Source organism: Eleginops maclovinus, chromosome 23 (genome assembly GCF_036324505.1).
Source record: "Eleginops maclovinus isolate JMC-PN-2008 ecotype Puerto Natales chromosome 23, JC_Emac_rtc_rv5, whole genome shotgun sequence".
Lineage (NCBI taxonomy): Eukaryota > Metazoa > Chordata > Actinopteri > Perciformes > Eleginopidae > Eleginops > Eleginops maclovinus.
Window position 1 is genome coordinate 3808066 of NC_086371.1, and position 24023 is coordinate 3832088.

The window sequence follows — 24023 nt, forward strand, 5'->3', positions numbered from 1 at the left end:
TAAAAAAATGCCATACACTACAGCAAAGCATTTCCCATTTCCCGTTAATGGCACTAAAGCTTTTGTCCAGATGTGGGTTATTCTTTTGCTCCCTCTGTGTTCTGAGAGGGAACGACCCTACTAGGAAGAAAAGAAATGGGCTGGTGAGGAAAATGTCCGGAAAATTGTGTGAAAGTGTTGAAAAACCGGGGCAATCATGCTCAACCTCTCCTGGATCTTAAGTAAACACGGACCACACCAGCCCGGATCTCCAACACAAATCATCCAGGGGAGCACGACCCCTACCAAGCGCACACTCATTCAGACACACACTCCCAGTACACTTGAGTCACACTTGAATCAGACACATGAACACGTATACAGAGGAAGAATAAAGCACACATAGTGACAAAAGCAAGGCGAGGAACAACCAGACACATTTGTCTCAAACAGTTTGGAGACTTTTTAAAGCGCCATAAAGAACGTCATATCCACATGAACATTTTATTAATGTCTTTCCCTGGGATCAAAGGGACTCAAGCCATGACTTAAATACACTGCAGTTACTGTCAAGTGTCTCACTGTAGTGGAGAAAACATGAATCTCAAGGTTCCTCTTGGAAATGAATTCCGAATGTAACACGAAAAGATGAGGAGTGTGCTTTTGTCCTTGGCTAACATCTGAGAAAATATGAAGAAAGCGCCACTGGAGATCTTTGTATTTCGCCATGACTAATATAATGGACAGACCATAGCATCGCTCTTTGTTGTGGTGCAGGCACTGAGTAATGACTCTAAGGCATTAGTTTTCAGCTTATTTCTGGGAAGAATAATACAAGGGTTGATGATTAGCTGCCAATGCTAATCAGCTACGCCGAGTCCTAATCTGTCAAACTACATTTTGCAAACTTCGTTTAGAGAAGAAGTTGTTGTTTGTTCCTCCTAAGACCATCATTTAAAAAAAACAAAAAACAAGCAGCTGGGCTCTGGCTTGGAAGTTCTCATCTGTGATCTTTTCTAGTTAGTTACAGTCACATGATTTCTGTTACTGTGACACTAATTGTTGGTAATGTTATTTCGCCCAAATGTAATTTAGTGTTTTCTTTCTCCCCCCCCCCTCAGTCGTGCAGATAGAGGAATAGATCGTGATGCTTCTGCCCCCATCCCACTATATTAAAAGTGCATCATTATTAATGTTATTAACAGTATTGCTCTTCTTCTGCACGTATTTGTATATTTTTGTCTTGAAGTCGGTGGTGGAGACCAAAACTGAGTTAAAAGGAGAGTGAATATTGGAATTTCATTGGCTCAACATGACCCAAAGTAAAGGTCAATCTTATCTTCACCTGCTAAATATAGAAAACTGTCTGCTTACACAATCATCATATCAACTTCTATAATATGATCAATTTAGCTGCTTTACTCCTGGATTCTTGCAAATCCAAAACTGATGCCACAAAAATAATTGGCATTCATATATACATCCATTATTTGATACTTGGTCATACTGCTTTATTATTCCTACTGCTGTGAAACTCATTGTGCCTTGGAAAGTTATGTGTAATTTATTGCATTTGACAATTAAATGGATTTGGACTCTGATTATAATTCCAATTGTAACAGTATCTGTGAACTCTTCTGCTCCCTCTGATTACTTGGAGCCTCCGCAGTGAAGCAGTGCATGACCGTGTCTGTGGTTTCAGTCTGCTTTTGACATTGGCTCAGAATTCAGGAGTCAGGAACTGAGAGCAGACCTCAAGCCTGACCACCGAAATGACCCACAGCACCTTCTGCAAACACAGTGATCAGGTTCACTTACACCGCCCGAGGGACTCGCCACTTGAGTCACGACACACTCAGATTTTTTGTCTCTCTCTTCAAGAGCCCTTACATTGCCACCACTGCATTTGATTTGCAGGGCAATATACGCGGACAGACTCTCCACGTTTGCTGTATTCCTTTCCATCCCATCACTCTGCACCATCTCAAACCTGACAATTTAACGATTTTACCAGCTTCCTATGAACGTCTCGGTGCATGGTGGGAAATGACAGATTTGAAGTCCAGCAGGAGAGTTACATTATAGAAGCTTTGACAGGCCCTGCTTGGATTTTTTTCCCCCCGTCTCTTTGCTTGCCACTGTATTGCTGGCAGGACGAAGCCTCTCATTCAAAGCACAGGAGACAGAGTTTCAACCTTCAGGGCCATTTTGGATCCTCGAATTGTAAATCACAACGAGCACTAAAATATAATTACAAACCTTGCAAACCATAAGCTGAGCTACCCATGGTTTGGGGTAAAGTTTAATTATCATCTGATGGTGTAAAGGAGAATATAAGGCCAAATGTGGAGGCAGGTTTAAGCTATAAAACACAGGACCTAAATGCTATAGATAGTGCAGCAGACGTCAGTCCATACCATGTGGCGTTTGTTTAAAGAATGCAAGATGAAAGAAGCTAATATTTACCATAAAATGAAATGCTCTTACCATCCCAGCTCTCCTGGCGATGACTGTGTGGAACTGCCCGTCCGAAACTTTTATCATAGTCATCAGTTTATAAGTTCCACTTCCCAAGTTGAAGGAGAAGCGCATCCGTCCCTCGAAGATCTCCAGAGCCAGGAACTCCGCCTTGTCTCCGGTCTGGTTATCGTGGTTGTACATAAGCAGCGCGTTGCTCTTCAGGGTAGCAAACTTGATATATATGTAGTTATTGTTGGGATCCAGAGACGGAAATTCCATGTAGGAGAGCTCCTCAAAGCCGTAGCTGTTAAGTTCACAGTGTTTGCCGAAGACCCCTGAGGACAGAAAAGAGGAATCAGAGGGGGAAGCCAATGAATGATTCACGGTACTGCTGAGAGATAAAAATATCTGCACATAAAACAGAATCTTTATCGAGCAATAATATTAAGGTCTGTATTAAGTGGTAACAAAGCAGGTATCACTGAGGTTGGATCATAATCTTGCACCCTTAAAATGTTATATTTTTTGCCCATATTTGAAGCTAATGATGACAGAAGAAATAAAAATCATGACAAATGGAGACACAAAACGACATGACAGAAGCCCCTTTTAAGTAATGGGATTATTATAGCATGACTTTTGGAGAATGGGAGATTGCATGTCTTTAACATCTTGCTTTTCAATTTACCCCGGTCTCGCTAATACCCTCAGAAGTTTCCTACTATTACTTACCAAACGGACAATGACAGTAATATCCATCCACCCGATTCTGACAAGACCCGCCATTAAAACAGGGGTTACACTCACAGTGATTGATGATGGAATCACACGTTTTGCCTGGGTTCATAGAACAACACAAATTAAAATGGATGAGGTGGCAGACAACACAGGAAAACCTTGAGGGGAACACAGTGCATTTTCCCCCCACAGGCCAAGTCATGCAGGCCTTTCATCGCATCACAGATGAGAAATGCACTGCAAAAAAAAAAGGAACAATTTGGGCTCCAACACTTCATTTTAGAGTGCGTCTTAAAATCAGAGTCTTGTCATACAACCATAAAATACTTAATAAGAATATGTAATTTCATCTGTTTTTGTGAAGTTTCACTCCATCCAAACTTCAGAGATGCTATTGAGGAATAGACATTGCTTGTCCAAGATGACATCACTTGATCCAAAACATCTTGAAACTTTCTTTCGGAAAAATAACATGATCTCACTCAATTGGCAGATTATTCTCAGATTTTCAAATTACGTTTGGATAAGGCTTTTTTTTTTGCAGTGCAGAAAGAGAAACAGTTGCATTGTGCATACATCACTGTCACATATATATGTCAACATGACAATGAGTTGAAAGGTACATCATGATAAGAACTGTGACACATGTTACAAATAAAGGGGCAGACATGGCACAATACAACAAAAAACTGACAGAAATACTGCAAATATATTTGAGTCTGTAAATCCAGAGGCAAGCTGCTTAATGGAGATTGATTCCAGTGGCAAAAACCACGCGGTGAAAACAGGAAGTTGAGAGTTCACTGTGAGGGTATGCAAACTACTGTAAGTCAATAGGTGCATTTATCCACAAGGGTAATTCATCTTGATGAAACGAAAGAGATTTGAGGTAATTTTTTTATCGTCATAATATAAAGGGACAGTAATGACTTGACTCGAGGCAAAATAGCCTGCCATGGCCCTGCTTTGAAAATGTCTTTCAGATGCTGCAGTCAGCGGCAGGACAACATGCAGGATCCAAATGTAAATCCACTTAAAATCTACTCCCCTCTTATCAAGAGGTAATGATACAGTGTTTTCATTAAGCTCCAACTCAAAAGGCCTGATTGGATCTTTTATAAGCCTGCTCATTCATCATACAACTCACAACCAAGGTACATGAGAAAATGTTGATTATAAAATCCATCTGTGTACAGTTAGATCAGGAGTGTATCTGTGTGTGGTCATAGCTGCAAGCACATGAAGGCACAATGAAAAGTGATACTGGGGAAATGTGTATGGAAACTACACTGAAGTCTTCACTAGGGTCAGCTTCACCTCCTTTTTATTAAAGCAAACAGGGCAGGCTGATACGCATCGCAGCTGATACCCCCCAACTAGTAATCCAAAAAACAAACTGTTTGGCAGCCACGATTGACCGCTGTGGCTAAAACACTGCTTGGAAACATTCAGAAGCAAATATTTTCATTGGACGCAAAGCATATGCGTGAACACATTATTGTGTGAGTGTCAATGTGTGTGTGTGTGTGTGTCCACATGTGTTTTTTCCAAGCCTAACATGATTGACTGTGTAGGCAGATGTAAAATGTGACTCCTGCGTGTATAGTACCTGCAAAGCCAGATTTGCAGAGGCAGTTGAAGCCGCCTGGGAAGTTCTGGCACAGCGCCCCGTTCTTGCAGGGATTGGACAGGCATTCGTTGACATCCCTCTCACAGGCCATCCCAGTGAAACCTTCCGGACAGGTGCAGGAGAAACCTCCCACCAGATTGTGGCAGGTGCCGCCATTGTGGCAGGGCGATGGCTGGCACTCGTTTATGTCGGTCTCACACAGAGCTCCTGCGTATCCTGGCCTGCAGCTGCAAGCGTAGGGCTGCAGCGGGTGGTTGGAAACAAGGATCACTGGGACACTTTCTTCTGTCTTCATATCAGGCCCGACACTGAGACGCCTCTTGCAGCTGCCTCCATTCTGGCACGGGTTACGTGTGCATGGATCATGGTCCACCGCATCTATTTGCACCCCGCTCTGTCTATATAAAATTTCTTTGATACTCTGGAAGAATGTGGCCACACCACTGGGGTTGACATATTGTCCGTGGCCTCGTTTCACAGCTGCCATGAGGAAGGTCTGATTGTTGAGTTCAAACGCGCCATAAAGCAGCACCCCGGTGCCTAGGCCTGCAAGCTGAGAGTTGGCAATACGTAGAAAGCTGAGGTAGTGGTTGGTAAGGAAGCTTTTGACTCCTTGAGAGTTGAGTCGAATTAATATGCTATTGTCCACTGTGGCATTGGTGAAACCCATGAAGAGGACTCGAGCTGTATTGCTGACTGAGCCGTGGACGCCGTCACTGCTACGGACTGTGAGTTCAAAAGTGCCATCTGTTGAGCGAGATTTGGAGTTGAGGTTGCACGTTCCAGTTGGGATATTAAACAGACCGGAGGACGGGGGAATCAGGGAGCAGTGGAACCTATCCTGAATGTCAGGGTCTTGAGGTTTGACATCTCCCAAAGATCCACCAGGAAACATGTTCCCAAAGTAGTGGACAAAGATTTCTACAGACCTCGGCTCGGAAGGATTGTCATTCTGATCGTTTATTTTGACGTGAATGGTTCCTGTGGAGGACATCTGAGGCACACCAGAGTCCTTGATCACAACAGAGAGGTAGAAGTCGCTAATCTGCTCCCTGTCGATCTCACGACTGGTGGTTAGCACTCCAGCTGGACTAAGGCTGAAGTAGCTTTTGGCAGAGCCAGAACTGAGAAGGCTGTAAAGGAAAGGGCCTTGGTTTGGTGCTAGATCTGTGTCTGTTGCTGATAGTGTTGTGACTTCAACGCCTGCTCTCTGATTTTCCATCACCTCAGCATAAGCAGTTGTCAAAGTTGGACCGTTATCATTGATATCTTCCAGGTTCACAATCACTGTGGTGCTTCCAGTTGCAGGGGGGGTGCCAGTATCCACAGCAAGAATGGTGAGATTATACACAGGAGTTGCTTCTCTGTCTAGCTCTGCAGCCACAGACACTTGGCCAGATTTTGGGTTGATAGTAAACACATTTTTATCAAATTCAGGAGCAATGGAGTATGAAAACCTGCTCCAGCTTGGGACAGAGTCTGAGTCCTCAGCACTCACGAAGGTTACCAGACCTCCAGGTGAGAGACCTTCGCTGATCTGCACATCATAGAGTTCTTGGGTAAAAACAGGAGGATCGTTGGCATCCAGGATGGTGATGTTCACAAACACCTCGTCGATATCAGCCCCACGGATGCTTCCCGTGTTCTTTGCCAACACCTTCAGTGAAATCTTTTCATCTTTCTCACGGTCTAGACTACCTGTGACATAAATCTGGCCTGTTTTCCTGTTAATGCCAAAGCCTTTCTTTCTGCTCCTCCCAAAAATGAGGTAGTAAACCACTCCGTCATCTCCTTGGTCTCGATCACTGGCGAACACTTCCCCGACCACTGTGCCTTTTGGAGCGGCTTCAGAGATTTCAAAGTAGTACTGTTTTGAAACAAAGCGGGGTACGTATTCATTGGCACCCTTAAGTTGAATGTTGACGTTGGCAAAGCTGCACCGCTCTTCGTCTGGGACATTGAAGGCTTTCACTGTTAAATGGTAAACCTGCTTAGCCTCGTAATCCAAGAAGCCCTGGGTGGTGATGGTCCCGGTGTTCGGGTCGATAACAAAGAGGTCACTGTCTGATGACTGTATCACATAGGCCATGACCGCGTTGGCTCCCGAATCACGGTCTGTGGCGTTCAGCTTGACCACGGTGGTGCCACTGGGAACATTCTCCTGTACAATGGGGAAGTACTCCTCAGGATCAAACACAGGGGGGTTATCGTTCACATCAGTCACGTGCACTACAACAGAGACATAGCTTGTTTTTGAGATCCAACCACCATCAGTGGCTGAAACCCTGAGCTCATGCTGTTGCTTCTCTTCAAAGTCCAGAGGCTGAGCTAGGGATAAAACTCCAGTTTTACTATTAAGTGAAAACAGACCCCTGTCGTTGCCTGAGGTAATATTGTACGTGATAAGGCCATTCATTTCTTTGTCTTTGTCTCTGGCAGACAGAGTCCTTATAGCTGTTCCCACAACAAGGCTTTCAGGTACAGACGCTGAGATTTGGCTTTGTGAGAACTCAGGGGTGTGGTGGTTTTCCTCCGTGACTGCAATGCGCACTGTCGTCCGCGCCGACAAAGGAGGATTTCCTCGGTCGCTCGCTGTGATGTCAATGAGGAACATTTTATTCATATCAGATGTAAGGGAGGAGGCAACAGTAATCCATCCACTTGTTTTATCTAGTTTGAACTTACTGGAGCTATTTCCTCCTGTTATTAAGTACTCAACAACAGAATTAAGGCCAAAGTCTTTTTCATCCTGAGCGACAACCCTAATCAGTCTGGTGCCAACCTTGACACTTTTAGTGACAGGCGTAAAATAGCTGGGTAAATCAAACTCAGGGGGATTATCATTGCTGTCTACGATGTTTACAATTACTGTCGTCTCACTCATCAGAGGTTTCACTGCCCGGTCTGAAGCGGTGACAATGAAGCTGTGGCGATTTATATTTATACTACTAGCACCTGTCGAGTTCTGATATTTTAACTGCTGCTTCACAAATATCTCTCCGGTGCTGGCGTTAATTCTGAAAAACTCAGACTGGGACCGGATAAAATAGAAGATTTTGCCGTTAAAACCTTCGTCAGGATCTGTTGCGGACACCTGCGTGACCAGGGAGCCCACCTCAGTGAGCTCTGGGTGGTCCAGATAGTAAGAGGGACGACTAAATCTGGGAGCATTATCATTAATATCTGTTATAAATACGGTGACATCTGTGCTAACTGTCCAGCCAGAGTCATGGGCAGACACTTTGACAATATAATGATCCGTGTCTTCTCTATTGAGCGGTCTACTTATCGTTATGTCTCCTGTGTTTGGATTTATACTGAATGGAAGGCTGGTATCTGTGATTGAATATTTGCTAATGGCGTTTGAACCAGCGTCCTCGTCTGTGGTGGTGACTCTGGTGACCGTGTAACCCACTGGGGCATTTTCAGCCACTGTAGAACTGAAAATCTTGGAAAAACGTGGAGCATTGTCATTTACATCCAGGACGTTGATAAGCACTTTGACTGCTGAGTTTTTAGGTGGCAACCCCCGGTCAGTGGCTTTGACTTTCAAAGCGTACTGGGCAACTTTCTCCCGGTCCAAAGGCCGGGTGGTTCGTATTTCACCAGTCGCTCTATTAATGCTGAAACTGTTCTCCTTGTTGCCATCAATAATGGCAAATTCAAGCTGTCCATTAGGCCCGCTGTCCAGATCAACGGCAGAGACGATTAGCACCCGCTGAGGTGAAAGGTTCTCCAGTATCTCAGCATGGAAGGGATCCTTATCAAACACTGGGTGATTGTCATTCACATCCAGCACGGTTATTTCCACTTTCTCATAAGAGGAATACGGTGGGAAGCCTTGATCTCTGGCTTCAATCCAGAGAACGTACTTCTGTATGTGTTCATAATCTAGCGGATGCCTGATGGACACCTCGCCTGACAGCTGATCAATATGGAAGGCATTGTCCAGGTTTCCGCTGGCGATGTAATACGACAAAGGTCCGCCCCTCATAGATGACCCGGTCACCGTTGTAACAACGTGATTGGTCGCCTGGCTCTCAGGGAACGTGAAGGCGTGCTCCTTCAGTTTGATGACAGGGAAGTTTCCTCCGGTAACAAAGCGGACAGTCACGGTGGTCGTGTCTGTTTTGGGGTTGGTTCCTCCGTCTTTTACTCGAACTGTGAGGGTGACTTCGGTGGTCCCAGTCAGCTTTTCATTGGCAGTGATGGCGCCTCGGACGGGGTCGATCTTGAACTTCTCAGAGTTGCGTCCAATTAGGGAGTAGTGCAGCTGGGCGTTGGAACCCGAGTCCTCGTCAGTGACGGTAACAGCGAAGACCAGGGACCCTAAAGACATAAAGGACATAAGTATTTTGAAGAATTCATTTGATGCATAAGCCTATAAATATTTAAATAGAGGGAGAACAAATTATTGAAAGTGGAAAAAAACATTAAGAAATAGCTTAATAATAAAACCTTACATACATCTAAAAGAGACTGTTGGTGCACTGTTTAAAAAAAAAGAAGCTAAGTGTTCCTGAATTTTGCAATAGTCTGACACATAATTTGATCCTGGTGTAAGAGCACAGTGACAGCGTGAACAGGTGTTGATGTACTGACCTGCTGCAGTATAGGCGGGGATGTGGGTGACATAGGGGTGGTGGTGGAAGCGAGGTGGGTTATCGTTGATGTCAGCCACCGTCACGGACACGGTGGCGGAGCTGGACAAGCCCTCGGGCTGCCCTCCATCTGTTGCCACAACCAGCAGCTGGTAATTGGCTCTGTCTTCTCGATCCAGCAGGGAGCTGGTGATAATCTGTCCTGTAGCCGGGTTGATGGAGAACTGGCCGTGTCCTCCGGTCAGGCTGTAGCTGTAGGGAAGATAAAGTGGGAAAAGTCTCAGTGGGAGCTCTGTTAAAGCAAGATTAAGTTGGAGTATTTGCGATAACATGAATCAGTTCTGACAGTTAATGCTGATAAATGTCCTGAAACTGAGAAACCATGACGATTAGATGTAATAGATTTGCATTCGACTGCTTTTACTCCTGACTATCATCAGTCCTGTCTAATTCCCAGTATGTACGTTCAGTGCACATCAATCTTTGCTTATGGTGTGTTTAATTTGTATAAGAGAGGCAGAGAACTACTTCCAGAAACAGAAAATAAACAAAAAGTCAAGCAAAGGACTTCTGCATCTGCAAATAGTTAAATGTTTTATATGTTCCAAATAACTTATTACATTTTGAATGGTCACTAAAAAGTATAAAATTCCACATAATGACTATTTCAGCTCTTCCAATTTCCATAATTACTTCTCACTTGCTCTTGAGCTACTTCAATTTCTGTATCATGAGCACATCTTGTGTTACAGTGAGGTAATTGTGTTATTACAGGTGTTTCTAATGTAGAAGCTGACCGCCAGGTGTTACATAAGCCATGCTCTGGACACAGCTTCTACATATTGTATGCTGCACTGCCACTGACTCAACGCTTCAGTATTGTTAAGAGTGTCGGTCTATAGAGGGCACTGTTTCAAGCTTCATTAAAAAGGCACATCTAACAGAAGAATATGCCCTATAATGGTCCCCACATTGCACTGGCTTGACATCACAGCAGTTGACTGATTGAAGCATCCAGATACAGAGTCTATCAAACGCAGCCACTGTTTTCTGCCTCACTGCTCACAGAGAGCCACTAACAGACTGGTTACAAAACTCCAGAATGATTCTGTGTATTCATCTTTTATTCGCGAAGATGATATTTATCTAAAAAAATACACATTTTAATAGCAAAAAGTACATGCATGCAGACACACATAACATACACGTGTCCAGGACTGAGGGGCCACAGTCTTTGGCTCTCAAACTAATATCATGTTTCAGCAGAAGGACCCAGACGTAAATGTAAACTGACACATACATGTACACACCAGTGCATATTTTGAAAAGGCTTTTTTTTTTTAAACGACGACCAATTACAGAAAGACGTGTGACTGCAGACGGGATGCAAAGCTTATTTGGACAACAATATAAACAGAACTGAACTGGACAAAGCCAAGTGTGGGACTTTCATTTGTAGTGGGAAACAAAACTAATAACTGAAGGTAAGCAGTTTTGGGCTCCATTAAGGGCCTCTAACCACCCAGGACCCCTGATGGGCACAACTCATACTGTCACGGACAATTAACATCCTCATTACCATGTTTTGGGAAACTGGAGCGAGCTGCGGTACCCCCCAATATGCACCCAGTGGGGTTACTGAGGAAAGAGGAGGGGCTGGCCTCGAGTCAGTGTCCGGCTTGAGAGAGACTGGCCAGAAGCTTTTACAAGCTCCCCCGTGCAGGGGGGCTGTGAGTGTGAAAAAGCTGTTGTCCAGCTTGAGAATGGCGGCCCCGAACAATGATTCGAGTGATGACTAAAACTCTACACTCGCCTAAACTCCTGTCAACAATTGCGACAATGGCCTGGACTCTCACAAAGCCGGTGATGAGGTGAAACGATTCTCTGAAGGCGAGAGCCAAAACCCAGCCCTGTACGGCAGCTGAAAGGGCATCTTCACACCAGGCAATCAAAGAGGAGTTCAGCTGATCTGATTATTCACAGGAACTACATCTCCTCCGGGTGTAAAATTGTGAAATGTGGATTTATTTTCCATGCACACAAAATATTTTATTTCTTTGTTTCCTTTAGGTGTCTCTGGAAAAGAAAAAACTACACTTTTAAGGTTGTTTCTATAATGTGTTATTTGGGTATAAATACAAGATTTAATGTAATTCTACTTAAAACATTTACTCTTGCTTTGTCTATCCAGTAATTTGCATATTTTCTTGGTAATTACTTTATTTTGAAACACATTTTAAAGAATTGTAGTCCGTAGATCAGTCAAAACTACTTATGTGCATGAATTGGACTAAAAGTGAACCTTTCATGAACCCTAATGTCACCAGTTTGAGCTTGACGAGGAAATATTTGGGGATTTAGTTACACATTTCTGTCTTAACTTTATGATAAAAGCATCCATTTCTCAGGATATTGCAAGCAGGGCAAAATGAAGACTTTAGATTCTTTTATGGTTTTCATGAGGGTCAAAGGGTAAAAGAGTATGAAGGAAAACTAAAATCATTTCGGCTGTTAGTTCTAAGTAAACCACAAAAAAGGTTCCCTAATAATCAGAACATAGGTGTAAGGTCATGAGAGAAAAGTGAAGGCCTTTGGGTACCTTATAACACCGTTGACGCCCACATCTGCATCGGAGCTGTTGACCAGCAGCACATCCGCCCCTGTGGGAGCGTTCTCCATGATGGTGGTGTGGAAGGCGGAGGCGGTGAAAACTGGGACGTTATCGTTCACATCGTCCACCAGGACCGTCACCGTCCCTGTCCCGCTCAGAGACGGATTACCTGCGGATGAAGAGAGAAGAGCAAAAACTGTTAGTGAGGGGAAAACAGAAGCAGCTCATTAAACCTCGGACATCAACATGGAGAGTTTCCTAACCGACGGAATAAGGAACTCCCTTTTTGTGGTACAGTGAGCGGGTGAAGGGTAAACCATGTGAGCCCCATTAGGACATTCTGACTTTAGACGCATGGTGATTTATTGGACATGACTTGTCATTTGCAGCGAGATCCACACTGAAACGATTCATGCTCCTGTGAGGGTTCAGCCACAATATTCCTGCTGCATTTAATGCAAGCAAATTCCTCTGGCTGCAGTTTTGGGTTTCCATCAGCAGCACAGCCACATCAACACAGAGCAGAACACATCAAAAGGGCTCAATGTCTGTGAAACCAAATCTTTCAGGCGTCCTTCCTGGGGTCTTGGACACTCAAAGATTTAATTTCCACAGCGAGGTATCTATTTTAAGGTGCATGGCACTGAGCGAGTTAGTCTGTGGAATTCGAGAGAGGGAGAAGTGCTATTTTCAGCAAAAATCTAACCGTTTTCTCCCAGAGCGGGTGACGAAACGGGGCTAGCTTGCCCCCGGGGTTGGATTTAAATCAATAGCAGATGAAAATGAGCCGCAATGCAGAAAAACCTGAAGAAAAAAAAAGGTTCAGACATCTGCCTCGCTTGAGATGGCCTTTATAATCCATCCTTAAATGGCCCCTGAAATGTATTCCAAACATAAACACAAGTTCAGCTTTATTACTGAAAGTCACAATTTGGGATTTGGGGACATCTTTAAAGGCTCGGAGTTATTTTAAACTCGGAATGATTTGCATAACTTTATGTTTTTTATGAGGAACGAGAGCACCAGAGGATTGAGAAAAGCTGAGGCTGAAGGGGGCACTTTTCCCACCTCTAATTTGTAGTTGTTCCCTCCTGCAGCTCTCTTCAGGAATCTATGCGAATGTGTCAACTATAATAAATAAAAACAAGTACAGTCCCGAGCTTGTGTCTCCTGTGCCTGTGTGTGCTCAGCTGTGGAAAACATCAGATGCTTGAACTTGCGTACCGTAGGGGCCGGGATTAATAAGAGATAATAAAAAACACTTGGACGACGGCCACCAGAATCCTCTATTAATGCGGAGCTGTGAGAAATCAAAACACAAGGAGAAAAGATCGTGTGGAGAGTCAGGACAAAAGCCTAAGGGACACGAAGGCTCTGTTTCTCAGCCAGCACGGATTATCTGATAAATTATGAGTTATACATTTGTGCCAATTCTTCTTGTTTGGAAGTCAGATGAATTATTTTTCCTGCTGCATCCTCCTGAGATGACACCGCTGATCAAATTACTCCTTTCTGTCGTGCTGTACTATATGTCACTGTATGTCCAATCAAGTACTGCTATTTTCATTGTGACTTAAACACTAGGTCCTTCACCTGAGTATTTCCACTTCACTTTTTACATCTGACAGAATAATTTACTATATAAATTCATATAATTATTAAAAAATGATGTCAACTTTAAATGGGACACGTATTACAACCAGGGACCAATATGTATATAATATAAGCACTGAATAGTACTTACATCTTAAGTATTTTTTGTTCAAACAGTTTGTTTTAAGACCGTTGCTTACCTTTATACAATTTGTATTTTCATGTATTTATTTGTTATCCCTGTGTGAACCTGTAGTGTTTCTTTCTCTATCTGTTGCTGCATAAACTCCTGAATTTCCCCACAGGGATTAATAAAGGCACATATATCTTATAGTTCATTTAATTCAATTGTTAAAACAGGACTTTTAGTTTCATCAGATTATTTATACACTGTGTTATTACTACTTTGTACTTAGTAAAGGATCTGAGTACTTCTTCCACCTCTGCATTTGCCTGATAGTACTTCTACTTCAGGATGTTTAAATGTCATGGAGTATGTTAAGATCGTAGTATTTGAACTGAAGTACGGTATCTGAGTGCTTAATCTACCTCGTGGTATTTTAGCAAAGCTAACGTCATAGCTCTCTGGATGGAAATGCTATTCCAACACTTTCCTTCAGACTAACTGACTCACTATTAAATGGATTCCTGCAAACTTTAGTCCAAATATCCATCTCCCAAGAGGATGAATCCTAATATTTGGTGGTGCTCTGATTATTTAGTTTTGTAGCAAATAAAATACTGAGGACTACCAACATCGTGTCCTTGGGAAAGAATTGAAATTCCCTTTGAGCTCTGCGGCTGCTGGTAAATTGCTGACACTAAACTGTGACCTCCCTGTGGGCAGAGAACAGCTTTTCCTAAAGAAGATCAACAAATTTGAACATTGTTGTGGGGTTTGGAGACCACCGTAGCTCCTTTCGAAAGGCAGGGGAATCCTCGCGAAATGAGATGCGAGATGGTTTACTGTAACATCACTTCACTGCCCGGCTGTGTGATAATAAACAGACATCCGACCTTAGGCTTGTCATGGGTCCAGGTTTTCTGGTCAGAACAGAAGTGGCCGACATGCGTGTTTAGAATAACCAGAGCTGGAGCAAAATAAATGACACAAACAGAGGTAACAGTAAACAGTTTCAATCCCCGAAAAGGGGCCCGGAAACCATACAACACTAATCTCTTCTGAATCGTTACCAAAATGAGTCATGTTGTCTGCAGTTAATTTTTTTCAGTTTCGAGGATTATGACCAAATAAAGGCAGTGTTCAATTTTGAGGTGCTTGTGCGTTTCCACCTTTACAAATATTTGTGATGAATAGGATACTGCTTATAAATAAAATCATCGGCGGTTTACACTGGAGACGGCTGACGAAGAAGTGGGTGTCAAATGCAAAGAACTAACGGCCGAGGAAACACAATCCAAGTGGAAAATATAAATCGTGGTATGCGATTTAGGTAGCATCGAGTCCATGCTGCATAAACACAGAGCTATTATGTAATCAAAGCAGCACAGCATGTAGCTAAGTGCCCAAACAACAGTCAGCAGGATTACTCAATCAACAGCGTACTCGATGCCACCGTCTAATCCAGCCACGCCTGCGGTGTCACCCGTTCAACGTGATTGGATCGACAGCGAGTCGTGATTCAGCAGGTTGTCATGGCAACAGATTAAGTGCAGCTCCTCTTCACTTGATCCTCTTAATTGAAGAGCAATCCGAGGTGCAAGATGTCTCGTATCTCTTTAAGTCAACCGGTGCGGAGCAGCTGCTGAGAGGCAAAGTGTGTTTGACAGTCAACGACTCACTAAGACTGTTATAGATCAAAGATGTTTTCCGGTAAAGCTGCCGGCTGATAAGTGACTCAGAGAGCGAAATGGATTTACAAAAAAACATTAACTCCAACTGAGGGACAGAAGAAAACATATTTGGTTTTGAACATTGAGACAGCTGCTACAGTATATTTTTCTTAATTTAAAGGGGCGCTCTTACTGCTATTTGGGGTTTTCCGTTTCCTGTAGTGTGTTGAATAGGTTTTAGTGTATGTAAATGGTCTGCAAAGGCTAAATCCCAAAAGGTCCCTCCAGGGAGTTTCTCTCCCACCCCCTCCATTGGACTCCTACTCCGGATAACATAGTGACATCACTATAAAACACTAGCGCTTTATTGGATAGCCCTCCAACACATTGTACATGATAGTCTAAGGGGCGGGACATCTCTAAGTGGTTGACCAACTGAGCCTGGCCAGCTAACCAATCAGAGCAGACTGGGCTCTGGTTTCAGACGGAGGGTGAAAAGAGGAGCTGCAGCACAGGCAGTATGAGAAAAATAAAGAGCTTTTTGAACATTAAAGCATGGAGACATGTCCCAGGAGAGACACTACATACAAATATGAACCTGAAAATGAGCAGAATATGTCCCCTTTAAACTTCCTTCTGTTACAGAGTGGTTGTTGCATTTCAATAGCATTGTTTCCCCACTAAGAGCGGAAGTAGGCCAAGAAGATATTCCAGTATGTGTGTGTGTGTGTGTGTGTGTGTGTGTGTGTGTGTGTGTGTGTGTGTGTGTGTGTGTGTGTGTGTGTGTGTGTGTGTGTGTGTGTGTGTGTGTGTTTATGTTGAGTACACTGCCCTCCTTCCAGGCGTTTCACTTCTGCACAGGATGTGATGTCACAACCTGTTTACTGCCTCGGAAGAATGAACAACCTGCTCCACCGCCGTCACCACCACTTGCCTGACCTTTGACCTGCATTGCGTCTGTCACCGAGCGCATCGGGGATTCTGGGGCACAGGACACCCCAGCTAATCCTAAGCAAGCATAGAGCAAAAGACTACCCCACCCCCCTTTTAGTGAAGACCTATATTTCGCTCACAAGCCCCCTGACGCTCCTCTCTTTGACCCTGAACCTGCGCTGACCCCGGCGGCGTTTTTTCTGCGTCTTTCTTTAGTATCTCCGTCCTAACAGCATCATGTGCAGCCTCAGGACGTGCCTTCTTAGCCTCCCGGGGCTCACTGATATCACATAACCCCTGGCAGCTGTTTCCCCCCCAAAACCTGCTGTCCAATGTGTAAATAGTTCAGATCTATCGCGTTACATCGCGTGGGCTGACGGATTTAGTCATCAAGGGAACACTATATCTTGGCAGGTATGCAAATGTATGTAAATGACAGTTGTTTCAAATACTTATGGAAAGGGTGAGACATTCTGAGGATCATAAGACGGCGGCTGCTAAATAACGTGGTCAACATCGCAGCTGAGTATGCCCCCGGTTTCCGATTCCTGCCTTTTCACCAAAATAGTAAGACAAGCAAACCAGGAATAGTTTTTATTATGTTGAAAATAACTTCTATCCCTTATTCTTTTCTTAGGAGGGAGTGACTCAATAGCAGAGGAATGCTCTCCAGGAGTGCTGAGAAATGCCAGCATCTTTTCCAAATTGGAATCTGGCAAAGCCCAGGACATAGCGTCAGGGTCGATGATTCAGACGACTGCAGTCGGGGTGTCACCTGGTGCGCCGTGGCTCAAGAAGAGGAAGGGGGTGTTCAGGGGCATCGGTGGGGATATGGCGAGGAAATATGCTCAATCTGGCCCGACACTATGTGACAAATGATTTCATTTTGCCATGGAAAAAGAGCTGGTGGAAATTTGCAAAGGGAAGTCAGCTGCCAACCAATGGCTGCCAAGCACTGTGGTCAAAAAAGGCATTTTTCCATTGGCAAATCCTGTCCCCAGACCCCGAAATTCTCTGTATTTCAACAGTAGTTTTGTACATTTGACATTCTTCAGAAGGTATAAAGCTAGCTGTGTTTACTGACATGTTAAAGAGGACATTTTATTCTAATTTTCAGGTTCATATTTGTGTTTAGTGTCTCTCCTGGGACATGTCTCCATGCTTTAATGTTAAAAAAGATCTTTATTTTCCTCCTACTGCCTGTGCTGCAGCACCTCTTTTCACCCTCTGTCTGAAACCAGAGCCCAGTCTGCTCTGATTGGTTAGCTGGCCGGCTCAGTTACTATTGGTCAACCGCTAACCCCTTTGCCTATCTCATACAATGTGTTGTGCACTAGCTAAATGAAGTGTGAATGGCACAAAGGGATGTCATTGGAAGGGAACTTTGGGGGGGATTTTAACCTTTGCAGACCATTTACATGCACCGAAACCAATATAACACACTACAGGAAAGCAACATCTTTAAGCAGGCAGTAATATAAACATAAGAAATGCAGAAACATAATTATTAAAAACTACACAGTTAATTAAAGAGATCATTGAATGAGATTAAAACAAGATATCCAGGTCCCTGTTTGTGCATGATTGACAGCCATGAGAGTCTTGTGTTTGCATTCTTCCTACCATTATGTTAAACACCTTTAATTTGTAGATCACATGTCGGCCAAGACAGATGAGGCAATCAACGCACTACCTCTCGTCTGTTTTAAGATTGCGCCATGAGCATAATCTTATTTCAGGGGTTAATCTCGTGTTACTTAGGAAAGCAAACCGCCATGACCCGACACTGCTCTCCTGGTGATTACAGACTCACATCATCGGTATTTACCTCACGCCAAGAACTCATCAACGTCATCGCTCGAACATCAAGACAAACTCTGTTCTTTGCAAATGTTGCTATGGCTGGAAAATGAAGTAAATGCCACTCAGTCCAGACGAGCTATTTGATCCACATTCATCTGGGTTGTTATTGCACATGAGAAAACGGGGTTCAGATCCAGAGGAGCATGCTCCCTCAATCAGTAAAGGAAGTGTTTCCGTGAGTTGGTTTTGCCCTAGAGAGCTGCGATGCAGTCACTGAGCTCTGAAGCAGTATGGATACCATAAAGGATAAGTCCGAGCTAAGTCCTGATGATAACCCTGTCTCCAAGACTGGGGACACTGATGGGAACACATCACGCTGATGGTATTCAGATAACAGTTTTCTTTTAATCCTTTGAGCAGCCATTACACTATGGGATGAAATTTAAAAAGACGCCGGCGTCAGTGCACCTCGTTTTCACACAAAGCGGCTGAATCCGTCGGGGAGCTCAAAGCGCTGCAGCCACATGAGGATTCCTCTGCGCTTTAATTGAATCTTGAAACACCATTACAATTTAATTAAACGCAGCACATTCCCCCTCAGGTCTGGGAATGACACAGTTGGGGCAGTGACAAGCAAAACACAGCTCTGTTTGATATTTCAGAATAATCCCAAAGAATTCAAAGTGCTTGTTGAACTGGCGGTGGGAATGACATCTGATTCTGCGTGCTAATATTTCATTGCTAAATCCGAGCTCTGATCCGAGAGGTTTGTTTCGGTGAGGATCACGTTTGGAGAAAATAGGAGAACCCAGAATAACCCCAGAAGTCCAAATAACAAGCTTTCAGGACCCTGAGACTAAACTAGACCAGATGACCATCTGCTGCCTCCTGTTGCATCCTAAAGACCCACAGACAGTTTTCCCTGTAAGCCTCTCAACCCAGAAAGTATTGTCTAGCATAGACATATGGCAGGGTCTAAGCACCTTATTAGTGTACATTACCACCGGACAAATCACATTAACCTCCAAGAAGGTGCCGCTGCCATACTTTCTGAACCGGAGGGGGTACAAATACATGTGTTAATGACGATTAAGCGATCTGTTTTTTGACCGCCGCAGCTGCTACAAGGATGCACGCTGCTGAGAGCGCCTCGCGGGGGGCTGATCTGGAGGACACAGCAGCACCCACCTCCTGGGAAAGGCTGCGAGTTGCCCTGACTAGCTCGGTCTAAGCCGCGCTAAGTAGCAGGTTTGAGTGTCTCTGCTGGCACAAGAGATAATCTCTTCCTTCAATATATGATTGACTGATGTTTTATCGAAAAAACTGACAAACAAGGATAAAGCTGGGATGTCCAAACAACCGGATTCATTAAAGTGGGAAGTCCAGGACAGGTTGACTTAGGGAAGACGGATGAATCTGTAAATTTATGAGACAGCCCATCTGTAGGCTGAAGCTTAAGGCTAAACGGTTAATTACAGTTTATGGACTGCGGCTAGATTGTGCTCTTAAGGGACAGCGTAAATAAAACACATCATTACTCAGGGGGAGAGATTTGGCCGCCATCAAGGCAAAATTGACATTTTTCTGCGTCTGAGAACCTGTTGCTTTGCAACAAAGCTTCTTTTAATGCGACCCCGTCCAGCACCCATGAATAGCCTCGGCGGAGCTGTGTGCAGGGTGTGAGCGGTCCCAATGCTCAGTTTGCCAAACATAACAGAGTAAACAGAGGTTTTCTCACACTTAACAAGCAAGGGAGTGAAAGGGATATCTGAGTAGAACACTCAAAGCAACCGGTACAGAGCGAGAGAATATTTCTAATAATACTCCAATCTCAGAGGCATTCGTCAAATTAAACCTAATGTTACACAGCTCGCCTGTTATTTATGGAGTGCCGCGTCTGACTGCTTTTGCATAATTTCTTCCCCATATGTTACGGATAGGGTTTGGCGGTTTGCACGCAGGCAAAGAAAGCATATCGGCAGACAAGAAGTGCTGCCATTTCTCATATTTTTAAGGCCTGTGGTGAAATTGTATGAAGTGATTTGCCTTTTGTTTTATTACAATAGTGCTTTTATTTGCTCTGTTGTTGGAAATCCCAATTTAGCATTGCATCTGTGACTGTTCTCTGACTGCTTTCCATTTTACGGTGACACGGCTACACCAGCAGATCATAACCAGTGTGGGGAACACATACTGGCAGTATAACTCCTCATAATACAACTCTATAATGTTCATACGTGGGCTACATAAAAACTGAAATATGTCTTTGGAAAAGGGCAAAGAGTGAAAGCATGCAAACATATTCACATACACACACCCAATGCTGCAAGGTATTTAAAAAAGGAAAGCAAGCCATGAACGGCAGCAAGGAGTTTTGTGTTTTATACTAAAGGTCTCTTTTTCTTTCCAAGGCTGTTCCATTTAGCTAACACAAAAGCATCTGGAAACTTTATTTACTTGTTGAGAAATCAGTTTCCTCAGAAGAAGTTGAACCAAGTACCTCCATATTAAAAGTATTAACAGTGAAAAGAAAAGAAGTGTTTAGAGAATGAGCAGAATGCTTTCTAATTTCTTTTTGAGACTCATAAAGGTATTTAAAAAGGAAAGTAAGCCATGAACGGCAGCAGCGACTTTTAATAAAATCAGCTTTGTGAGGACTTTGTGTGCTAACCAGAGTCCTCACAAAAACACAGCAAATAAACATCATTAAAACGTGGATTCTGCCAGGCTAATCATCCAACCAAAACCCCTTTTTAAAAATAAAAAGCTCACCAAAGCTATTAACACAAACACTCGGATTGACTTATTGTGAAGGTTTACCAGGGAGTGGAAAACAGGCGATAGGAAAAACTCACAACGAAAAAGCCACACCACATTGTTGCTGTTGTACAGCTTTTTGAGAGCTAATCCACAATTTAACTGCTCTGTAAAAGTTCATTTGAGGAACCTGATATTTTATTTGGCTGAGTCTTGTTTTTGCCACAAGACTATAGACCTTCATAAATACACCCCATTAAAAAAGGGCCTATAATGTTCATTTTCATGTTCATATTTGTATTAATTTCCTCTACTGACATGTTTCCATGCTTTAATGTTCAAAAAGCTCTTTATTTTCCTCATACTGCCTGTGCTGCAGCACCTCTTTTCCCCCTCTGTCTGAAACCAGAGCCCAGTCTGCTCTGATTGGTTAGCGGAACACTGGGATTTTAGGCTTTGCAGATCATTTACATGCACTAAAACCTATAAAACTCACTGCAGGAAAGGGAAAACCCCAAAAAGCATAAAAGGGCCAATTTAATCTAAATTTCCATTTGCCTCATATGCCAAACATGAATTCGCAGGTTAGGTTTTCGTTGTTGTTCTTGTTCAAAACTCGATGACAGGAGATTGACAGATCATTATTCAAAGGATGAAGTCAATGAGAAAACAACTCAAGAAGACTGGAGGGTTTAAACACCAGATGCATGGGAGCCATTTAACAGCATAAAAGATCCTGTTTTTGGGCAGGAATGGTCATTAAAATTCTTTATCGGCTAAGCGGCCGTTTAGCCCCCCTTTAAAACTGCCCCTCACCCACCAGCTAAAAGGCCATATACAAACAGCGTGGCACTATGGAGCGATGTGCTGGAGGGATGTGAATGACATGGGATTTCTATGAGGGCACGTGCGCCATAATAGACGTAGGCCGAGGGATTTAGTGTGCCTTCCCTTTAATAAATCTGACCAAACCCGAGGACCCTCTCACCACCACACACAGAGGCAACAGACGTAAAACACAGATACAAATGGATGCAGAGACTTAGAAAAACAGGGAATACAAGCATGTACATTAATGTGAGGGCACAAGCACCAGGACCTGAAATGCTTTTTGGGGGTTTCCCTTTCCTGTAGTGTGTGATATAGGTTTTTGTTCTTGTAAATAGATTCAAAGGCTTAACGTTACCCTCAAACCTCTTTAAAACAAAAGTCCCTTTTTTTTCCAAGGCTGTTCCATTTTAGAAAGCCATACAAAAGCTTTCTGGCAACTGTATTTACTTGTTGAGAAATCAGAAGAAGAAGAAGAAGGTGAACCGAGTACCTCCAAATTAAAAGTATCAACAGTGAAAAGAAGGGAATTGTTTAGAGAATGAAAATCATGCGCTCTAACTTTCCTTTTGGGACTCATAAAGGCTAATCATCTGGAAAAAAAACACACCTCAGCAGCTGCCAGATGCATAGAAAATGTATTTTCTTTGACCTCAGATGCCCGTTTAAATCAATTCAGTACACACAGAGCATGTTACTGTGTGGCTCCGATGCAAATCTTGTTGTTTCACGTTCTTCCCCAGGGGCGGAACTAGCCATGCTAAGCAGTGGCTCACTAATCTGATCTGCCTGCAGCTGATCCCAGATGTTGGCCCGGCGTTAGCATCTACCTCAGACCCCGCAGCACCCCGATGTCCCCCTGCTATCTAACTCAGAAACGCTGCACACAACTTTCCATAAACAAGGAAGAGAGAGGGAGAAACACCGAACTATCCTCTCAACAAGACGCCTTGTAAAACACCTTTAAGCAGCTTGTACGGATGCCACATTTCGGGGCTGTGCACAGATTTTCAAATAATGGCAGACGTTTGCCAAATTCGTCTGCTTTACTGAGCCAGAACCCATTATGGGAACCAGCACGCGGTGAGCTCTTTTGTTTCCATCCGTTTCATGACAGATTTCGGTCGGCACAGCAGGCAGACAGGGTCCTGAAGCTCTGCTCAACGACTTTACCTTCAGTGAAATGACTGGAAATGTCCAAGGAGGATGGAGCACTGTTAGCATGATACCCAGGCACACAGCTCTGCCTGGGTACGTGGAAGTCTATGATTCATTCGCAGAACAGGTTGAAAAAAAAAAAGGTTACAAACTGATCGTAAATCTTGCTCTCGGGTAAAGCACAAAATTATCTCTTGTCTCTCATGATGAAGTGTCTGCAGGGCATAGAGGCTACTACTATTCTTCCTTGGCTGTTGAACATTTGACAATACAACATATTTCCTGAGAATCAGATAGTTTAAGACTAGATAATACTTTTGAAGTCTGAAGTTTAAGGGTAATAAATCCTCCTGAGTCTTTTTTCCTCTCCGCATTTTGTAGCAGAACTAGTCTAATGTGGTAGTACAGGAAGATAAAAGCAGGCGTGAAGATGTTACCATGAATGTCTGTGGTTGAAAGTGGGTCACAGTAGAAAGCAGACTGTGAGACATGTCTGCACCATCCACCTTCAACGTTTCCTGTCAGATAGCGGTTGCACGGGAGAACCATTTCCCCCCCACCGTCTCAGCCGAGGCCTCAGAAATGTGAAAAAATGCTGCTGGGTAATTTGGACTGTACTATGATTATGGGCTTTTTTGATATTTTGATATTCTAGTCCAAATCCTTCTTTTCTGCTTCATACCAACATTGTACTGAAAAGCTCTGTCAAAATATTTTGGAATTGTTGTCAGGGATCTAAATATGGAGTCTTCTTGAAGCGTACCAAAAGGGATCGAATCCTAATTAGTATGTTGGGTAACTTGGTCCATGTGGCGCAAACCTCTGTATGAAGCAAGGAGATCTCAACAATGCATGAAGAAAAGACACTTTTACTTTGAAAACGTTTGATTAATACACTTAAAAGTAACCAAAAATGTAACTTCCTGCCCCACAAATATACAAATTATTCACAGACTAGGCAGTGGAAAGACTCCACAGTGTGTTTACGTAGGAGTATGTAACATTTTTCATGCAACATTGTCCCAATTCTCACCGAAGCCTGAGCAGTGTCAAAAATACACAGCGTTATGAATGGTCACATGGTCAGTCCAGGAATGAAACAGAACCACCCTCAGACCATGACGGCCGTGCCAGAGCA

General features: G+C 43.5%; 1 protein-coding gene across 1 annotated transcript in view; it reads right to left on the bottom strand.

Moving 5' to 3' along the window:
• The window catches only part of fat4 (FAT atypical cadherin 4), a 101648-nt gene that overhangs the window by 15191 nt on the left and 62434 nt on the right, over positions 1 to 24023 (bottom strand). Inside the window, 5 exon segments of the mRNA XM_063876904.1 lie at positions 2467 to 2774; positions 3172 to 3276; positions 4787 to 9136; positions 9410 to 9660; positions 12008 to 12188. Coding sequence (XP_063732974.1) covers positions 2467 to 2774; positions 3172 to 3276; positions 4787 to 9136; positions 9410 to 9660; positions 12008 to 12188 — 5195 coding nt within the window.